The sequence below is a fragment of the Gavialis gangeticus genome, unplaced genomic scaffold (genome assembly GCF_001723915.1).
Source record: "Gavialis gangeticus isolate Ggan-Ray unplaced genomic scaffold, GavGan_comp1, whole genome shotgun sequence".
Classification (NCBI taxonomy): domain Eukaryota; kingdom Metazoa; phylum Chordata; order Crocodylia; family Gavialidae; genus Gavialis; species Gavialis gangeticus.
This window is the reverse complement of record NW_017728991.1, coordinates 10049418-10070080: the sequence shown is the minus strand read 5'-3', so window position 1 is coordinate 10070080 and position 20663 is coordinate 10049418. Positions and strand designations below refer to the sequence as shown.

The 20663-nt window shown below is 44.3% G+C and overlaps 1 protein-coding gene across 1 annotated transcript in view; it reads left to right on the top strand.

Moving 5' to 3' along the window:
- Positions 1–20663, top strand: part of TOM1L1 (target of myb1 like 1 membrane trafficking protein) — a 40038-nt gene that overhangs the window by 7844 nt on the left and 11531 nt on the right. Inside the window, exons 3-8 of the mRNA XM_019517268.1 lie at positions 1875–1953; positions 8706–8855; positions 9725–9844; positions 11638–11745; positions 12419–12535; positions 18762–18895. Of these exons, the coding sequence (XP_019372813.1) occupies positions 1875–1953; positions 8706–8855; positions 9725–9844; positions 11638–11745; positions 12419–12535; positions 18762–18895 (708 nt within the window). The remainder of the gene's footprint in view (positions 1–1874; positions 1954–8705; positions 8856–9724; positions 9845–11637; positions 11746–12418; positions 12536–18761; positions 18896–20663) is intronic.

Sequence of the window (20663 nt, the reverse complement as noted above, 5' to 3'; positions counted from 1 at the left end):
AAAAAAAAAAAAAAAAAAAAAAGTGTGTGCGCCCAGTGATATTAATCTTCTTTTTAAAGCACTGTTAGATCCTCTAATCAAGTGCTGGAATAGAATTGTCTGCTATTGATAGAGGTGGCATTTTGGAGAGGATTCATCCCTGCCATTGTGCTAACCTAAGTTATTTCCCCTGTAGTTTTTTCATTCTTTTTTTTTGTGTTTTTTCCAACCCTGCAATCTTGTTTATGGCTATACTAGTTGAGCCTCTTTGGCTCTTGCCATTGACAAGGGGATGGGTTAGCTGTCAGCATTAGTTTCACGGTGTCTTCTATGCATTGCACCTTTCAGTGCATTGCTCACCATGAAACTCCCTTGTTGAGCAGTTTATTCTATGACTGTCCATACTGGAACGCCTGGCAACTTCCTTTGAATTGTCTGCTGCTGGTCACAGTCTGACTTAGGATACTGGAAATGACAGAACTGCTGTGTCTGATTGGACAGCTGGTGGGACATAGTGCATTAATGCGCCATTGCGACGGCACATTAAGTTTAGTACCTGTAATGTGAGGTACTAACTAAATGCTCAGTAGCTCGCACTGCAGCTCAGTAGCAAAGATGCATGGTCTTTTTGTGACGCTTAATGCGCAGTAGACTAATTCTACTGTGTATTAGCATGGCTTGTGCTGTGACACACTAGTGTGCAGGAGAATTAGTCTACTGCACATTAAGTGTCTCGTGTAGACGTGCCCAGTGAGTCTGAAATCAAGTAGAAGGCAGAGTAGATTTGCACCTTATAGACTAGTCTAAGTAGATATATATATAATCCCAGCTTTCGAGAGCTGAAGCTTATATCATCAGATGCCGTGAAAGGACATGTAGAAAGCAGAATATAAGGAGAGCGAAATCAGAATTAGGTAACAGGTAGCAGTTGCTTCAGGGGAGGGTTTAAGAAACAAGTGTGAAATGATGGAATAACTCATCTACAGGGAAACTTTTCTTTCTCATCCATCCCCACTTACTGGATTAGATGCTCCACAAGTATGTTCAGGTATCTTCACCACTACTGTGGTACTCAAGAACAGTGATTTTAATGGAGTTTGAAAACTTCTTTGTATTTCAGATTAAACTAATGTGTTTTTTTAACAAGTTGTTGCTTAGTTACATTAAGGTCTCTTAAGAACCTTCTAGATGATGCATCAGTAATATTAAAAATATGTTGTTTTTGCTTATCACGTGGCTCCTTAATACCTAGGTGACCTATACACAGAAGCTAGACTATATGAGATTCTGATATTATCCTCCACCTCTGCACTCCCACGCAGTTCCGTAGAACTGTATATATGGAAATCACAAGGCCCAGGATGAAAGTGCCACCATCTCTGGGGTGGAGTGCAGTAGCTGTTTATCAGCACGCAGCAATTACCCAGGTTGGGGATAAGCATCCTGCAATTACAGAGGTGGAATTTAACCTAGACCCAGATGCTAACACAAACGTAAATGAAGACTGGGCACTAGTCGGCCCTCTCACCTTGCCAGTTTAAGCAGTTTGCTCCCTTTCCTCCTAACGAGCATTACAAAAAATTCATGCACAACTGCGAGAGAAAATAATTTTGGAGAGGAAAGTCTGAACAGGGGAATTTATTTTTCTTCTGCACAGGGCCCTTGGAGGAAAGTAGTGTCTGTAGTAATGAGCTGTTTCACCACTGCATTACTCCAGATTCAGGTCAATGTTGTGATTCTTTTGCTCAATGGCACAACATCCCTTGTTTCATGCCGGTGTAAGCATGGCCTCTCAGGCCTTAGGTCAGTATTTTCAGGTATTGGAGAAAACTGAAAAATAAACCATATATTACCTAACCACTTATTGTCTCTCTCTCCTTAATTTCTTGCCACAGGCCTAAAGATGCTATAAAAGCATTAAAGAAGAAGCTTTTCAAAAACTATAACCATAAGGAGATTAGATTTACCTTGTCTGTAAGTACAACTCTACTTGTATTTAATTAGAAACTGGGTGGAAAACACTAAAAGAAAATGCAATCGATGTTGGATGTTGACCTACAGATTGTAAATTCTCTAGTCATGACAGTCTTCGTAGTTATTGTTTGTCTCTACAGAACCCAATACAATACAGCCCTGTTCCTTCGCCATGTTGGAGCTCCATATAATGTAAATAATAATCTTTTGTAATCCTCAAATTTGTAAGTTGTGAGCCAAAAAAGCAGTCATGTGGTCCCCACGGACTCTAGTGACTGCCCCAGACAAATCCCTGCCAAGCTCTGAAAGCTGAAGAAGCTGGACTATTGTAGGAAGGTTTAACTGACTTGATAATTCCCTTAATCACACACGATAGTCAAACATTTGTAAGATACTACGCAGCATTGTGGAATGTGCAGTCATACTAAAATAATAAAGGTGAAGAGGAAGCTGACGTTGCACTGTTTAAGAGAGAAGCCGTATCGAATTCAGATCCGAATCTGAGCTTTCAGATCTTTCTCAGAGCTTTGAGAGGAAAGAAGGAGCTTCTCATATGGTGAGGTCTCAGTCATAATGTTCACACCTATTTATGAACCTTCCCAAAGTTTAGGGCATCATTTTATTTGGGGCCTCTCACATCTTCACAGTTCTCCCTTCTCCTGTCCACTGACATTATAGGTCAGATTCTGATTTCCTTTACGCTGATATAGATCCCTTCCCTCAGTGGAATTATTCTTGGTTTATGCCCAGGGAATAGGCTCTGTACCTTACATGCTATCATAGACTGGGGTTAAAATAACCTTTGAGGATTTCATTTCCTTTTACCATTTTTTATTATTGGGACATAAAAGCTTCCCTTTGTCACATATGTTTGAGCCCTGTTACTCATTGTGTGGGTATGTCCGGTACCGATTGTACCAAATTGTTCTCAGCAAGCACTGATAAATAATTCAAATATATCAGTGACTGACACTGTTAAATGCGGGACAGTCAGGATTGTCCACATGTCACCTGCTGATTCAGACAGACAGCTAAATATGCCAGGCTTCTTATCAAGTATAACTTAACTTCTCCCACTGCCCTGGTTCCCTCCTCCTTTCCTTCCTCACTATCTTCAGTGAGTCACCTTTGTGCTCTGCATGTTTGCCTAATGTAAATGCTTTGCTTCCGCTTTGAGTACAGCCTCCATCTTGGGCCTGTTTTCTCTTGCAGGTCTGTGTTTGTCTTAGTAGCTGAACATGGTACGGATTGGCTGGGATGATGATAACCTCTAGCTCTGAGCTTTACGAGCGTTCATCTGACAATAGGTCCGTTATTGTGCTGACTCTTCGGAACAAGAACATGGAGCGGGGGGTTGTACTGTATCATGGAAACACTGGGCTCTTGAAAAATATATTAGGTGGCAGCTAACAACTGGTAGACTTCAGGTGTATAGGCCATTGCAAAACAAATGGGCTGCAGCTATGCTGTACTCTCTCTCAGGCTCTCTCTGACTTCAGACTCTACCTTCTCCCACTCTTGCCCAATTTGCTTCTGCCAGGTCATTTCAAACTTTCCACCCCAGATGTTTTGCTCTGTTTCTAGTTCCTCTCCCCTTCAATAAATCAGCCTTCCTTCTTTTAAAAGTTCTGCTCAAAGTTCCTCTGCGCCCACCCCATCCTCCTCAATTCCTGCTTCCTTCCAGGGGCTTCAGGTGCTCCTGTACACTGCTAATGCCTTTTCTTCTCATTGCCATCTGTCTTCCGTTGCCGCCACCTTGTTTTTGCCACTGGTCACGGCATCAGTAAAACTTCCACTACGATGTCTTTAGTGCCAGCTGTGTTTGATTTTACTTCCCTTGGTCTCAGTGCCTTGCTTTCCTGGGGGCTAGAGCTAGTAGAATATTTTCTGCTATACATTTGTGAAGGGAAATAATAGTGTAAGAGTGATGCTGTATCTATGATGGTGCAGAAATTATACAGGAGGCAAGGATTTCTTAGGGTGGTGTCTTTTATGGGACCAACTGTTTAGTTGGGGTGCAGGCAAATGGGTATTTTCATGGAAAATAGTTTGGTTGTTGGCCAGTAAACAAAACACCTTTTTCCCCTCCAGTTCCCTCTCTTTTTCCTGTTCAGTCACTGGAAAATAGGTGGGGAGGGAAGAGACAAAAGAACCTCAATAATTTTCAGTTTTTAAAAACTGTTTTTTAAAATCAAGTCTTCAAAAAAACCAGAATCCTGCCAAAGCTAGTTGTTTTTTCCAACCTGCTCTGTTTGGTTTGTCCTCTCTGTGCCAGTAGCTCTTCTTCTTAAAGCCACCTATTGAAACCTGTCCCCTTGCCCAGTTACTTGGGATACAACATAGAGAAAGACAAAAGAAGTGAGCCACCTTCTTGGGGAAATATTCTGATCCACTTTTATTTACACAAGATCATGGCGTTAGAATTAGTCACCCTATACCCAGCGTGTTCTTTGCAAGATTACACCTGTGAAATGTTTAAACAACACTGGACAAAATTGTCCTGAAAGTTTGTTCTGGCTCATTGTAGCAGAGTCACACCTGTAGTTCCGGCTCCCGGACTTGAGAGACAAACACGGGTATGTACATGGAAAACCTCACATGCCTGAGGAGTCCCATGGAGCCCTGCGGCACTGGTGCTGTGAGCTTACGTTTTGTAGGTCCGGGGTCTTAACTCAGTTGAGAGCCTTTCATCAAAAGGGTTATTACATCCTAGCGCTGCTCCTACTATATGGATCTTTTTTCATTAGCCTTGCCTACATGACAGACTTACTGAGCCAGGCAGTGCCACCCTCAGACACCTGTTTGCTCCTCCCGAGCCAGAAGGAGCAGGGCACATTTGCATGGCGCCGGGAGTAGCACAGCCAAAAGTCGGTGCCAAGTCACTTCCCCCAAAAGTCGGTGCAACACAGGCCTGGCTCCCCTGCTTCTAGTTAAGGAAGACGTGTGCCCGTGACAGTGCTGTGTACATGAGGGCGGCACTGTCAGGACTGGTACGTTTGTGGTGATGACTTGGCCTGAGTGTCTCGTGTTTCTTTATGTGCTTTTTTATCTGGGAGGGAAGACGAGTGACAGCCAGCTGGATCAGACGTAGTGGGTATAGCTTAATTTTCAGCACTCGGGTCTGGGGAAGATACCTGCTGCTCGTGAAATCACATGGGTCCAGATTTATGCATGCCTGGCCTTGTTGCTTCACGTGGTATCTTTGATAAAGCCAAGAGATGGGACTCAGCAATGCAGATTGCACAATCAGATGTCAGGAAGGATTATGGCTTTCAGGCAGGTATCTAGGGGAAGGTGCATTTGGTTGTTTGATTTATATTTGTGTGTGTGTGTGTGTGTGTGTGTGTGTGTGTGTGTGTGTGTGTGTGTGTGTGTGTGTATGTATGTATACATGCGCATGTATATAATTATTCTTAATAGACACTGGGTGTGTGTGAAACCTGTTTGCGTGTCAGATAATTTTGTTTAAAAATAAGGCACCTCTACAGTTTATGAGAGTTGTTAACTCTTTCTTTGTTTTTATAAAGCACTTAGCACCATGCCCCAATTTCACTGGGGCCTTTGAACGTTACCAGAGTGGTGGAGCTGGCCCAAACGCAGAAAATGAATGTTACATGGACACAAAGCGAGAAATGTTAAAGGGTCACCTTTGTGCAGGGTTTAAGTGCCAGTACTTTGCGCTTTCAGAATATTGTTTCAAAGTACTTGAACGTATTGAATATTTTTCCTGCAAGGTTTATTTGCTTGTTTGTTTTTCTCTTCCATTTTTTTTTGCTTTTGATGCCTGTACGTTTTTCTGAATTCCTCCAGTTTTGGAAAGGTTTGAAGGAAATTTCAGTATTTCTTTTGTCAATAACTTTTTTTCTTGAAATTGAAGATTTGGGAAAAGACAGAACAATGAAAAATGAAAGATCCCCCCGCCACACACACAATTAAAATCAATTTTATTTTGCTCCATGGAAAGCATGAAGGAAGTGGAGAAGAAAAGATAAGGGTTGGAGAAGAAGGAAAATCCCAATTTCAACATTTGACGCTTTTTTTTAAACCAAAAAACCAGAACATTTAGAAAAGCCCTGAATTTGAAATGCAAAAGTAAGAATATTTATAAATAAGATCTACACTGAATCACGGATCTGCTTATGCACAGCTCTTCTTGGGAACTAGGAACTCTAGACGTGTTGCTTTGTCTGCATAGGCGAGGGGTAGGATCCCCATCATTGAGGACTTTCAGAACAAGACTGGGCAAAACACTAGTAAATGTGCAATGGATACAGTCCTGCGGATAGAATAATAACCTAAGACAATCTAGGCCATGACACTTTGAAGAGTGCTGATGCATTAAAACCTGGTGGTCTCCGGATTTATGAGGATATAAAGTATCCACCTGTAACCTTTAACCGCATCCTTTCGTTCTAGACATGTCTGCCATTAGCTGAACTAGTTCAGCCCAGTTTTGAGGACCAAATCTACCTCGCTCTACTCACTCACATCATCTGTCTCGCTGAACTCTGCGAGTAGGATCTGGCCTTACCTAGAATACAGAGATTTTCCTTCTTCCTTTCCCCATCTCCCTTTTTCTTCTTTCCCTTTGTGTTCTGTGACAGCTTGCCTTTATCTCTGCCTTTGAACATAGGGCCTAGACACATTTTTGCTAGTTGAGCTGGGTTTTGCATCATGGATCTGAGAGTGCATTGCACAATTGTACACTTAACTCCCTGTTTGTTGACAAGAAACTCCTCTCACCTGGATGTCCGGCCTTGGCTACCCTGAGGCATAGGAGCTGTGCCAGCTCTACAGTCATCAGATTCTGCCTCCTGGATATGGAAAGTCCAATTGGAGTGGCTAAAAATAAATTTGCAGGTGCTTTTATTGAAATCTATTTCATGCTGAGATTCTGGTGTACCTACTTATGTGGAGCAGCACCCTACTTCGATGCCAGGTCCTTCTGATTCCAATGCAAATATCTGGGGAGATAACATGCAGTTCTCGGCAACAAAAGAGGCTACGAGTATGAAAGTACAATGCACAATGCAGATAGTGGATTAATTAGGCCAAATTCTCCATTCAGCTACAGCAGGGCACCTCACTGAAGTCAGTTCGGCTACTCCAGCATAATTGAGTAGAGGATCTGTCCCATTTGCTGCAGCAGTTTAACTGAAAGGGTAACTATTTCATTCCATATGTAGGAAATTAGTAATAATGGGAGCTGCATACCTAATTCCCCATGTGCTGGTTGGAAAATGTTTTACACAAACCTGTCTTTGAAGTACTGAACAGGCAAATGACTTTGCTTATTAGCATTTCTTTCATGTACTCTTTCATATGAAAAATAATGATTCAAGCCAAGACTTTCTGGTAATTATCTCTTGGTTTTTCTCCCAGTGGTCTGCCAGCATCTTTGTGCTATGCTCTCTGTTTTTGCAATACATTTTGTGCTGCTCTTGTTCTTCCTTTTGTTTGAGGTCCTGATGATGCTGGAAGAAAAATCCTCAGGCCCTGAGGCAAGGAAATGAGTTCCTCAAGTGCTTTTACAATGCTCCAGTGTAGTCAGCGCTGAGGAGGAAAAGCTTATTTAATCCACATCAGCTCAACTACAGCTATTGTGTTGTAGCTTAATGTTTGCACCAGTTTTAGGAATATTTCCTATACCTAAATTGGTTAGAATTTGTGAAACACATTTTTCATAGATTTCATAGCTGTTAGGGCCAGAAGATCATCGAGTCCAGCCCCCTGTCCCAGGGGCAGGAAATCAGCTGGGGTCAAAGGATCCCAGCAAGATTTTCTTTGTGCGGATAGTAAAGAGAGAGTTGGGGTGCAAAACGAGAGGTTCTTTCTTTATGGTTGTGAACACTAGTACTGTGATTAATGGGGTTCCTACTCAGAGCTGGGTCTCCTGCTTTAATGTCCTGTGGGCCGGATCCAATGCCTGTCAAGTCAACAGAAGGATTGTATTGGCTTGATTTCAGTGGATGAGGCCCTCGGGGGGACCTCTTGGTGCTTCACAGTTTGCATCCGTAACATGCAGATGAGAACTGCCTTCCTTTGGAAGCTCTTTGAGGTTTAAGGTGGGAACGTTGTATGTGAGTATCAAATCTTGTTATGGGCAGTATGTTGGGGGCACAGCCCCTTCCTCGGAGCATCCAAGATCCTGCTCTGAAAGTAAATGTTTGGCAATCAAAATAATTTGGCTGCTCTTTTCTGGTCTCATTGACCCCTGAAATATCTGGAGAGGAAAAAAAGAATGAGAGCAAATTTAGCTCCTGGTTTTCTAATTTACCATTTAATTCTGGGAAACACTAGGGAAATAGGGGCAGCTACTTTTTGAAGCCCATCTTAGAGACCCAGTCTGTGTTCTGCTAGGCACCACATAACTACTATGGTGCTCAATGTTTTGGCTCTGTAGGCTAGAAGAATTGCACAGGGTTGGTCCATGAGCTGGATTGGATCTCGTGCCCCCAGATTAGTCGCATATGGGTTCAGCTTGTCCCCACACCAGGCTCTGGGGCCCCGCAGAACCTCCTCCCAGCCCCACACACCAGGATCAGGCCTCGTGCCACCCTGCATGCCCTACCAGGGGCCAGATCTGACCCAGAGGCCCAGTGGTTGAGCATCTCTGGTCTAATCTGTTCAAGGCTCTTCCAACTGGCAATCAATAGAAAGCCTAGGCATGAATTAAAATGAAAGTAAAAATATAATGGGAGTACTTGAGTCATTGTTACTAAGGATATGATAGAAATCCCTCCTCTCTGCAGCTTCTTGACATGTGTGTGCAGAACTGTGGCCCAAGCTTTCAGTCTTTGGTTGTGAAGAAAGACTTCTGCAAAGAGAGGCTTGTGAAGCTGCTGAATCCAAGATATGCTCTGCCAGCTGATACACAGGACAAAATCTTGACCTTTATCATGGTAAGCGTACTATACATAATGCTATACACACATAGTAAATGTTTAATGACACAACCCAGTGCTGCACTATGAAGCGGTTTATGGGGGGGTTATCTTGTTAAGATGCCCTTTGTCTTTATTCCTTTTGTGCTTATATAAGCAGCAAGATGCAGGAAACAAAGGGAAATGACTAGGAAGGAGTTGTGGAAAGTTGTCAACCTGCCCCAGGACATGCCTCCCTGACGGCAGTCCTCCTTTTCAGGACTGAAGGAGAAAAGTGAGCAGGAGCTTTGAAGCTTTCTCTTCCTTCTTGTTTCTGCTGCTTTCAGTGCAGCTAAAGCAGGGGTGGGCAAAATGCGGCCCAGGAGCCAGATGCAGCCCGCCAGGCCATTCTATCTGGCTCATGGGACCCCTAAAAATTTAGAAAATTAATATTACTTGGCCGTGGGATGCCTGTCATGCAGCCCTTGATGGCTTGCTGAAACTCAGTAAGCGGCCCTCTGCCCAAAATAATTGCCCACCCCGAGCTAAAGGGTCAGGTAGCTCATGCAGAAAGGGAATTGCCACCCTAGAGGAGACCTGCAAGAGCACATGGAGCAGAAGCACCTCTCTACGAAGAGGTTCTCCAATCCTTAGACAACATCTTCCATTTTTCTTGGCACAGAAGTAATCTTGTATTTCTCAATAATTCATGTTTAGAGAACAGCAAATCCTGCATGCAGTCAGGGGGTTGAACTAAAGTAGGTTCACCCTTCAGGTCTTCTCCATCCCTCTGTGTGGAGAGAGAGAGAAGAATTGACTTAGGGGAAGGATATTCAAACACAGCCTTAATTCAGTGAAGAATTCTGTTTTTTGTAACATACATTTTTTTTTTTTTTTACCCCAAACAGACTTGGGCGCGTGGGTTTCAAGGAACCGTGGATGTGAGCGAAGTAAAGGAAGTTTACCTGGAACTACTGAAGAAAGGAGTGCAGTTTCCGCGTCCTGACACCAACACAGAGACAAAAAAGGTAGGTGTGTGTTAGTAACTACTAATCAGAAACCAGATCTACTAATTGTCAGATCTCTGTGATTGAAGAAGGTGTGTTGATTTTTTTATTTTTTTTTAGGATTTGGAGCTAATTATTTGGCTTGCACACTCAGGAAGTCAGTCACCTGTTCTGCCCTGGAGCATATTTAAGAAAAACAACCAGCTTAAAAACAACTGCTTTCATTTTAAAAATGACAACTTCCTTGTTGCCTCCTAAAACAAACATAAATCCCTGCAACTTTTAAACCTGGTAAAGTTTTGGGCACTTGGTTTCCATTGCTATTAATGTAAGTGGGGTGTCCAAATCCCTTACGTCTCTGAAACTCTCAGCCAAAATAAGAAAAATTTGCATTAAAATGGTGGATGATTCAAGATGTGAACCTTACCTGTGCAGAATGAGATAAGGAGACGTAGGGATATTTAATTAAAGAACTTCCCTATATATCACTCTACCCATTGGTCTGTAATTTGCAACCTCATGGATAAAGCGTCTGTCTTTACTATTTAAGCAGCTGCTACAGTGCTGTAGCTAAGCAGTTGGTGCAAACGTAGCTTGAGCAGTCCCCACCAGCTGTCTGTGCAGGAAGCTGTTCAAATTAGGGTCTTCTGGCATTTGTTTTCCATCGGTTGGAGCAGCTTTTGTAAGACTTGTGAGAGGAGCGAACCTGTCAGGTGGATCCTTGCTATTATGGAATTAGAGTTCTCTAATAAGCCCAGATAAAAGTGATTTGAAATGATTCACAAATTGGCTTTGTGACTTGTATGGTAGTGTATAAGAAAGCCAGTGTATTAAAGTTAAGCCTATTTAAACTAGTCTGTTTGCTGGATGTGACTAGACAATCATTTCCTCCCCGCCACATGCTGTGGATATGAATCTCCCCCTCCCTCCTGAGACTAGGACTGTTGTTGAGGACTGGCCCACTCATCCTTGCACCACATGTACCACTGCCGAGCAGGTAGGCTGCATGGATTGCACAGTGCAGCCTTGGCATGCACCACAGTTCCGCTTTCAGGCTCTCTGTCCAGTTGCTGGGCTGAACATGTATAGAATAGAGATAATGTTTTGATGGTGGTCCTGTGCTTGGCAGGAGGGCAATAAAGATGTTGTCTTAATGCTTAGTCCTGTGCCCAATGGAATATGTGTCAAAGTGCCTATTGATTTCAGTAGTGCAGAATCATTATACAGTGTATGCAGTTGGGCTCAGCACATCTGGAAGAGGAAAGGGCTGAAGCACAGTTCCTTGTGCAGGCCTTCTGTGCTGCAGTGAACTTCACCTGGAGGGAAAACAAGGCTTCTGGCTGCCAGTGGTCTCTAGCTTTTTGATGCTTTCCTCTTTCCATTCATCTTCCAGTCAGAGACTCCTGCCTCTCTCTCTCTCTCTTTTCCTAATGTGATTCCATTATCAGCCATACTCTGGTCCCACAGCAAGGTTGTTCTTCCTCCAGAACTGCCACCTCCCCAGAGAAAATCGGAGGACTCTCATCACCAGACACGGGCTAAGAGCTATACATTGTACCATGGAGACATTACCTCTAGTTGCCCATTCAGAAACAAAACTGCACCCCCAGCCTGATTTTTTTACTACAAAAATAACTGGATTTACTTTAGTAAATGGAACATGTTCAGCAAACTCCCTCTACAGGTTCCTCCCTGATTAAGAGGAGGCTGATACCTGTTGTATAGTCTGATAAAGTTGCTGTGGAGCACTGCCATCTGGATGTCATTTTGAATTCTCAGATTAAATGGAAACTGCTTGTCTTGTGTCTTGGCAGGCTTTGTCTCAGTCCGTCACTAAGTCTTCACCACTTTCTTCTGCCTCAGTGAAATGTTCCCTAATGCCTCTTTCCACTGCCTCAACTATACAGCTGACTCCTGAACAGGTATGGAACAGCCTTTTACATGTGAAACAAGGTGGTTGTGTGTTGAGGATTGTGACCGCCCAGCTTGAATAGGCAGTCTCCTTTTGTTTGAGTGGTAGAGTCTTGTGCTGAGCATCCTCCATTCGAACACTGCTGAATCACTGTAGTGTTTGTAAGAAAAGCTTTCTACAATCATGTGCCAGGAAGGGGAATTGAACAAACACCGGGAACTGCTTGATTGGAAAGCAATCTCATACCTTTGCTTATGTCTAAAGCCCTTTTTAAGGGCACTGTTGTGCAAATCGATGTGAAGAAGCTTCTAAGAAAAGAAAACTTTTTTGTACAACAGCTGTGTAAAACTGTAAAAGGCAGAAAGAAAGGAACACACCATATACCTTCTCGCCTTTTGGATAAATGAAAATATTCAGTCTGCTTAATAGTAATAGGACTAAATAGTAAGAATGACAGTAGTGTAACACTACACAGAGTGCAGGCTGGAGAGCCCCTGCTTTAGGGTGGGGTAAAACTGAACTAGTCCTATTGACTTCCACTGAGTATTTAAAACTGGAGTAAACCAATGCTGATCAGGCTGGCAGTGTGTCTGATAATGAAAGAGAAAACATGCTTTAGATATGAAAAAGATTGTGGCTGCTGTACTTACCTGTATGCCATTCTGTCCCATTGTCCTGAACAGATTGGGAAGCTGAACAGCGAACTGGATATGACCAAAATGAATGTAAAAGTCATGTCATCGATATTAAAGGAAAATGTTCCTGGTTCAGAAAATCCTGAAGATATGAACCTTTTACAGGTGCAGTATAACATGTTGCTGGGGTTTTCTTAATGGCTTCTGTAAGGTTTATTCTAAAAATGTACATTGTGCCCAGTCACATAACATCAAGGTTCACATGGTAAAATGAAAACAGCCCAGCTGCTTTGGTGGTAATTTCATTTTCTTTTGCCATTATTATCTCCACCTGCCATGGAAGGCAGCAAACAGCATATGTATCTTCCCATGCAAGCTGTAGGGGGAAGGCAAGGCAGAGTGAACCCCAGGGTGGAAGGCCCTCTGGCTCTGCCATGGGTCTCTTCAGAGTGCATGAGGTTTCCAGCTGACTGCAGCTATCCCAGCTGGAAATAAATGGTGCTAAGGTCTCTCTCTCTCTCTCTCTCTCTCTCTCTCTCTCTCCCCCTGTTTCTCATCACTGTCTCAGGGCTGTCAGGGCTTTTTGCATCAATCCCACCATCTTGAATGTAGACTGTGCGCCAGAATAGGGAGGTCTGGTTTTCATTGTTCAGATTAAAAGACAGGCAGCTGTTATTCATTAGCAGAGGTTACACTTCAGGAGTAAATGGATAGTAAGATGCTAACTGAATCCAGCTGGGGATAAAGGAGTCAGTCTCTCCAGTTTCTTTTTTTTTTCCAATATCATTTTTTTACTTGTGTGTTTTAACTTGCCTACATTAAAAGCAAAATCCTCATGTTTCAGCCTTATGAGTGATCTGTGCCATATGGCAACTTTGGATTCAGGCACATGTTGTAGTGTATAAGGACCAGGTACAGCTGGTTCTTACATGAAATTTATCTCCATATACCAGGGTGAGGGAACTTTCTGCATCTTTTGCTTTGGCAAGCTGGTTGTCCTGGTGAATTCAGTAGACCTGCCTTAAGTCATTTGGCCAGTGGAGAATTGTCCCTGTGTGGGGAAATCCTGGTATATTTGCTATGTTCACCTTTAGTATGAGATTCCTGCCTAGGGATTAGGACTAGCTGGGGTGATCATAATCTGCACCTGATCCCACTGGGAGCCAGTCCCAGAACTGAGGAAGAGCCAAGTGGCTTGAAGCCACCAGTTTCCAGGATCTGGCTCTAAATGTATTTACAAGCATAGGAAGAAAGCCCAGTTGGAAAGTAAAACTGCTAACCACTAGGCCTGTGCGAAGCGGCTAGTATTCGCTTTGGATTTGGATTTGGCCAATTCAGGGGACAGTGATTCAGTTCGGTGATTAGAATAGCTGCCGAATCGATTCGGCTGAATCTGATTCAGAGATTCAGCCACTGTCGAATCAGCCTAACCTGAATTGGACAGGCCCCATCCCCTGCCCATTCTCCTAGACCCATCAATGGTGCCCTGCCTGGGCCCAGCTCCCGGCTCTTTAAAAAAACAACACAAAAAAACCGCGGCTTCACCAGCTGCTGCCAGGCCAAGGGCTGATCCCCGCTGCCCTCCACTGCCTCGCGCGGCATGGCAGGCTCTGTCACAAGCCCCCAGACCCTGCCTACTCTCCCAGCCCCAGCTCCTGGCTCTTTTAAAAAAAAATAAAATAAAAAGCCCCGGGTTCACCAACTGCTGCCAGGCCAGGGGGTGGTGATCCCCACTGCCCCGCACTGTATGGACGGCTCTGCCATGAGCCCCAAGAAGCCCCGACAGCTGGGAGAGCTAGCAGGGAATGGGGTCTGGCAGGGGTCCCCCCCATTGTCTCCTCCTCCAGCCCCCACCTCCCCTGCCCCCTACTTACCAGCACAGAGTCTGGGTCCCTGTGGCAGCGAGTGGGGACTGCCCAAATCTCCCAAGCTCTCCGAATCTTTTCCGAATTGATTTGGACCTTTTTATTGGTCTGCTGATTCGATTTGGAGATTCTGCTGCCAAATCGGGCCGAACCTCCTCTGAATCAGATCAGCACCCGAAGCTTCGCACAGCCCTACTGACTGCACAATTTCATTGCAGCACAGTGTGGTTCTCCACCTGCTAATTACTGCATGTTTTTAAAATGTTGCATGCCCTTCCACTGTAATCCTCTTGAGCTGCTATGTCCAAGCAGTTAAATAGTGCGATTATTAAGAACTCTGCAATCAAACATTGACTCAGTCTATCCCCAGCATAATGGTATGGATTTTTAAGGTTCATCTTAAAGAGAGGCTATTATAAAGCAATCCCATAAATAAGAGGCATTTTATAAAAGCTATCTGCATAAACATTTACTGTGCAAAACTGGCTCGCTGGCTTCTCAGGCATAGTTTAACAATTCTCTGCATGTCTGTTTAGAGGGATGCTGGTGCATAATGATTGGGTGCTACAATTATTCTGCCTCCAAAGCAGCAGCAATAATCTATGCAATAAATAAGTCTCATTTCCTTTCTACTCTCATATCACTCAAGATATATATATTTTTTCGTCCCGGCTAACATAGAAAACAAAATGTGTCTATATTAAAATAACCAAGGGTTTGGCTCAGCTTGAGGAGCCACAAGAACAACAAATAATGATGTAATTTAAGGCACAAAAAATACAAAGATTTATTGTTACAAGTTAAGTTTCCTTCAGTCTTATCCTGCGTTTTGTGTGAGAGCAGCAGTCTAGACCTGGGCAGTGAATTATAGTACTGGAGTTTTCTCCAGAGAGGAGTATAGGGGTAACAGCGGGGGAATGAGTCAGCTCTTCTTGATTTTCTTCCTGGGTCTGCTATCAAGTCATCTGTGACCATGAATGTCGACCTCTGCCTTTAACTCATTTATCCAGCTGTAGAATGGGTATAATGATGCTTATCAGCTAGACACAGCTAGCTGATGCATGTTACTGCAGTGGTGCAAAGGAGCCCTACTGCTGGCTTTAATACTTGGCTGGCATAGAACATATCCAGCTACCTCCTAGCCACTGGTGGTGGTAGGTGTTTCGGAGGGAAATGAAGATAGGAACAGCATATCCTTATGCCTTGTCTTTTGCTGGTAGCTAGAATGGGCATGCATTAGGCTGCCCAGCAGAAATAAGACGGCTTATAGTCACTTGTTCAAAGGAACCTCTGTCTGCATCTGTGCTAAGTCCAGTTTCGAGGTCACCTATTACTAGAGCCAGTTGAGAATTTTTTGACAAAATAGTTTGTCATCAGAAAATTTTGATTTGCCACATCTGGGGCTTTTTGTGGGGATGTGTAACTGCTCAGGAAAGGTTTTTCAGCTCTAGGATGAAATCTGTGTCCAAAGTGTATGTGTGTAAGAAGAGAAAGAGAATAACCTAGCAGTTAGGGCATTTGCATGGGTTGTGGGTGCAGTTCCTGCTCCAATATATATTTATTTATACCAAGTCAAGCAGTTAAAAGATTGTGGAGGGAAAAGGAGAGAGAACACCCCAGTGCCTTGAGATGTGGAGAGTGGTAGAGCAGAGACCTAATCCTGAGTGTGTAAGCCTGGTGGTTACAGCATTCACTTGGGATATTAGTTACTCTCTGTCAGCAACAAAACCCCCAAAAAACTTCAAAGATTTTGGCTTTGTCTTGATACAGGACAGGAACATTTTTGAAGGATGGGAACAAAACGTCCTGTCTAGTTCTGTGCATAGTAGGGGCCAGTACCATGCACTTAAGTTAGTGCTTTGAAAACCAGGGCAAGAGTTATACGATCTGCCATTTCTGGACAGAGTTTCTTGTATAAAAAGCAAAGTAATTCTTCCTGCCATCAGGAAGACTATAGAAGTGTAAGCAGACCTAACAGCTTATACTCCAAGAGTGAAATGATTGTTAATGTGGTGGAGGGTAGGGAATGAATTTCACAGTTTGTGCAAAAGTGTAAAAGGGACAAAGTTTTATTCCTGAGTTTAACCATGGTATTTTGTCTTCCTTCCTGAAGACCCTTTTCCAAGTACCAAGTATCTAGCATAACAAATGCATGTTGGTTTTTACAAGCTCAGCCTCGTCTTTTGATTGTGTCTCCACCCAGGTCACTTGGATCAAAGGATTATATCCTTCTACGATATTTGTTCAGTTTTCATTTCACAGCGTTCTTTGTGAAAGAGCGGCTTGCTTTAGGCTTAAGTGGACTAGAGAGGGGTGTTTTGTTTGTTTAGCCTTGCATCACCCAAGATCTAGGACATTCCCCTAGTAAAAGGGAAAACTGCATCAGGACAAGTTGTGATCCACATGGAGACAAGGGCTTTGAATTCGCAGTTATCTCAGTGGCTAAAAAGCCCCTTGTGGACTGTGTTCTAAAACACATGGGAACAGTAACCCCCCAAAATATTACATTGGCAGAAAAAAATTAAGTGCTTTGCCAGCCGGTAAAACTAGGGAACAAACTTGCTTTCTTGGGCCGTGTGTAGACGAAACGAGAAGCGTGTGTGCACAGCACTTTAAAGCAGGCTAAATGCTTTTGCACTGCTTTAATGGTGTTGGTGTTTGCACGCTTCAGTGGTGTATTGCGCATGAATTCTAGCTGCTGTAAGAAATTCGGTGGCATAATGCACCTTAAATGACTTGGACTCCTTCAAGGAGTTTTAGTTTGCTCCCCCTACAGCTGCAGAGCCAAGCACTGGGCTCTGAGCAGCTCCACGGCCCTGCAGGCAGCCTGGCAGCAGCCCAGGAAAGCAGCTCCACCCAAGAAGAGCAGCAAGCCTGATCTCCCCCCGAGCCTGCCTGCCTGATTTGCGGGGGAGCCTGGTGCTTCCATCTGCAGCTGTGGTGCCCCCCCCAGGACGGCCCGAGCCAGGTGCCTGCATGCAGGTGCTGCCTGGGAGGGGCAAAGGGGTGCAGCTGCCACAGACGGAAGCACCAGCCCCCACACAGCCCAGGGACCGCTCCGGCCGCCAGCAGTTCACCCTCCCCTCCCCGCTGGAGAGGCAGGTAACTCAGCAGGGTGTATGCACGATGCAGGGGTTTAATCAGCCCTAAATTAAAGCGGTGTTTTGTAGGGCCCCTGTTTTGTCTCCACACGCCCTTGGATACTGAGTAAAACCCATCCTAGGAACTGTGGCACCAACTCCTCTGCTAATATAACCTGGCATATTTTCTTCAAAGTCACTGACCTTTTCTGTCCCTGCCAGTGATCTGGCCCTGGGGAATGTAAACTCAGCTGTGGTATACCAAGTATCCCAAGTGCTTGCATCTTTCCTGAGCAGGGCCAGAAGTAAAGCTTAGGAAATATGTGATTGGGATTAGAAATAATTAGGGCTGTGACTGAACTCCTGTACCATCCCATGCATGACTCTCTATGTTGAAAGAGGATCATGAAAAAGGAGCCAGTCTGCTGGCAAGATGGGTTTACCTGGAATATGTATTTTTACTGAGTGTTAAATGCCAAGGGTGTGAAATTGAAATACTTTCAGATTGAATTACAAACTTGAAGAATGTACTCGGGTTTACTGAGAATAAAATTCAACCCTGGACTCGGAACAGCCGTGAGGCCTTTATGCTTTTGGGACTTAACTAGGAGCTACAGTGTTGCCTCATCCTTTTGCAGGACTCTGAACAGGGTTTGGTTTCGTCTTGGGAAAGTGACTTGGGTATGTATAGTTTGGGAGCAAAAATGGGGCTGCTTTAAAATAAAACCAGTCAATTTAGAATAAGAAATGTCAAAATAGTTCCCTTTCCTTTTTTTAAAGTCTAGATCTAACTGGTAGCAGGGCAAAATTTCATTCAGTGACACTGTGAACTTCATTCTGATTGCTTGATATGTAGGTTTGCATTACCTAAGGTTGTATTCAAGAGATACATGGATCAAGTCTCTGGATCAGACACCTCCATTTGGAGGGAATATTGGAGCTAGGTCTGGGTTTGTATCACGAGTCTGTCTGTACTCTAGATTATTTATTTCACGCTTCGAAATACATGAGTCTGATCCAAGATCACATCCAATGAAGCTGATAAAAATAATTGTGTTGATTTGTAATGGACTTTGAGTGAAGACCAGTATGAATTCACACCTCGCCCAAACAAAAATAACAATTTGCTCTTCTGAAAACATTTACTCCCTGGCTTTCTAAGGCAGACAAAGTTACCAAAAAAGCAAGACTGGGTCATCACTGAGGAGCTTGATTGATTGTGGCAGTGGGAGTCATCAGCCCCAGTGTGCAGGAAGATTGCCAGAAGAATCCTTGAGGATTAAAGAATGGGATATAGAGATTTTGTCATTAGTGTTCTTTAGCATGTACATAGTTATTTGAATTAGACAGCGCACTATCGATGCCTCCCTAGCGTTCACAAGCTGTTAATTATCCTCCAGAATTGTGTGGGAAACCATAATTATGACATCCCGCTTCTATATGCAGAAACTATACAAAACATGTCGGATGATGCAGGAGAGGATCATGGAGCTGCTGGCAATAGTTCAGAATGAAGATGTGATAATCGAATTAATTCACGTGAACGAAGACCTGAATAATGTCCTCCTGGGACATGAAAGGTAAGTGTCTTGAACACTTGCACATTTGGCCTTCACACTGCACCAACCAAGTCTGTTCAAGAAAACTTAACTCTTGAGGCTGATATTCTTTAGAGTGAAATCCCTCATTCGGCAAGAGGGCTAGCCTGAGGCATGTGAAGCATTTAAGTCCCACTCAAGCCTTAAAAGATTTAACTTAAAGGATATGATTAGTGCTGGCCCTTAACATAGAAATGAATTTATCCTTAGTCCCAAAGAAAAGAGGAGCACATTCCTCTTTGTTTTGTGATCATGTTTCATTATTCCTCTTGATACCTCACAAGCTGGGCACAGGAGATTGACACAGTTTGTGGAAGGCCTCTAGAAGACCTGTGTAGTGGTTAAATCAAATTACTTAGTGTAGATGGGAATAAAAAACTACATGGAAAGAAATGGTCATGGAGTTTGACATTTCCTTCTCTTTGAGCACCACTGGATTTGGCTCCAGTCCATTCCAAGTTCCAGTTGTTCCTGATCACAGTCTGGTTCAGTTTATCACATCCAGAGTACACGCATTCCCACAGAAGGGCATGTTTTCTCTCCCTCCTGAACAATCTTGCTGGACCGCTTTACTGTAGACGTCAGCCAAAGGGTAGAGTTCCTGCTTCCTAGTTACCTTAAAAGGATCACATGATCCTTTTACAGAACTGAAACCAGTTATTCTACCTAAGCTGCAGGAGAAATATTTGTTTCACTTATGAAATGCAGGCTATTTTGACCGCAGCATTTGGTTTCCTTATTATGCCATCTGTGGAGTAACCCAAGTTTTAGTTCACCTTTAATTAGAGGTGCACTGATAAAGATTTTCTTGGCGTATATCGATTGCCAATTATTAACCAGCCTTATTGGACAATACCAGTCAGAAAACTGATTTACAGGAGAGCAGCTCTCTGCAGGTGGGCATGGGGGCAGACAGATTGGCGAGAGAAAGAGTGGGGTAGGGGCTGGGGGCGCTGCCCAGCCAGGGCAGTGAGTGGGGTTCAGGGCTGGGGTGGGGAGTGGGATGGAGCTGCAGCTGGCTCGTCCAGGGGATATGGAGGGAGGGGGGGGTCAGCTCCCCACCACTGTGTGCACCCCCCAGGGGAAGCTTGGGGGGGGCATGTGCCCCCCCCCCCCCAGATTTGTCTGCAGGGCAGATATGGGCTGCTGGCTGTGGATTTGGGGTTCTCCGCTCTGCTGCCTTTCCTTCAGGGGCTGTGTGCGTCTCCTGCCCACCCCATAGCAGTGGGGTGGCGAGTTGTGCCTCTCTCTACTGGTCAGGCAGGGGGTGCATGGCCAGCATTGGGTCCCCAAGGGAAAGGCAGCAGAACAGATAGCCCCAAGCCCACAGTGAGTAGCCCACATTTGCCCTCGCCCCACTCAGCTGGGCGGTTAAAAGCATCCCTGTGTTTACAAATGGTGGCGGCAGCACTTGAACTAAAGCTCATTCAACGAGCTTTAGTTCAAGTACCCCTGCCGCCATTTTAAGCACTGGGCCACTGATCCCCTGGATGAGCCACCCATAGCTCTGTCCCGCTCCTCCAAGCCCCTGCCCCTCCACAGACTTACCTGCAGGGTGCTGCTCTCCACTGCCCGGCTACATTCCTGGCCACGTGCATGCGTGCGGCTGCGTACATGCATGCAGCATCTGGGCCTCAGCCAGAAGGCACATTATATTTATCAGTGAACGTTATCTACTACACTGGCCAAAAAAAGCCAATAGCCAATAATGTTAATTTTCCTTTTATCGGTGCTGATCCGATATGCAACC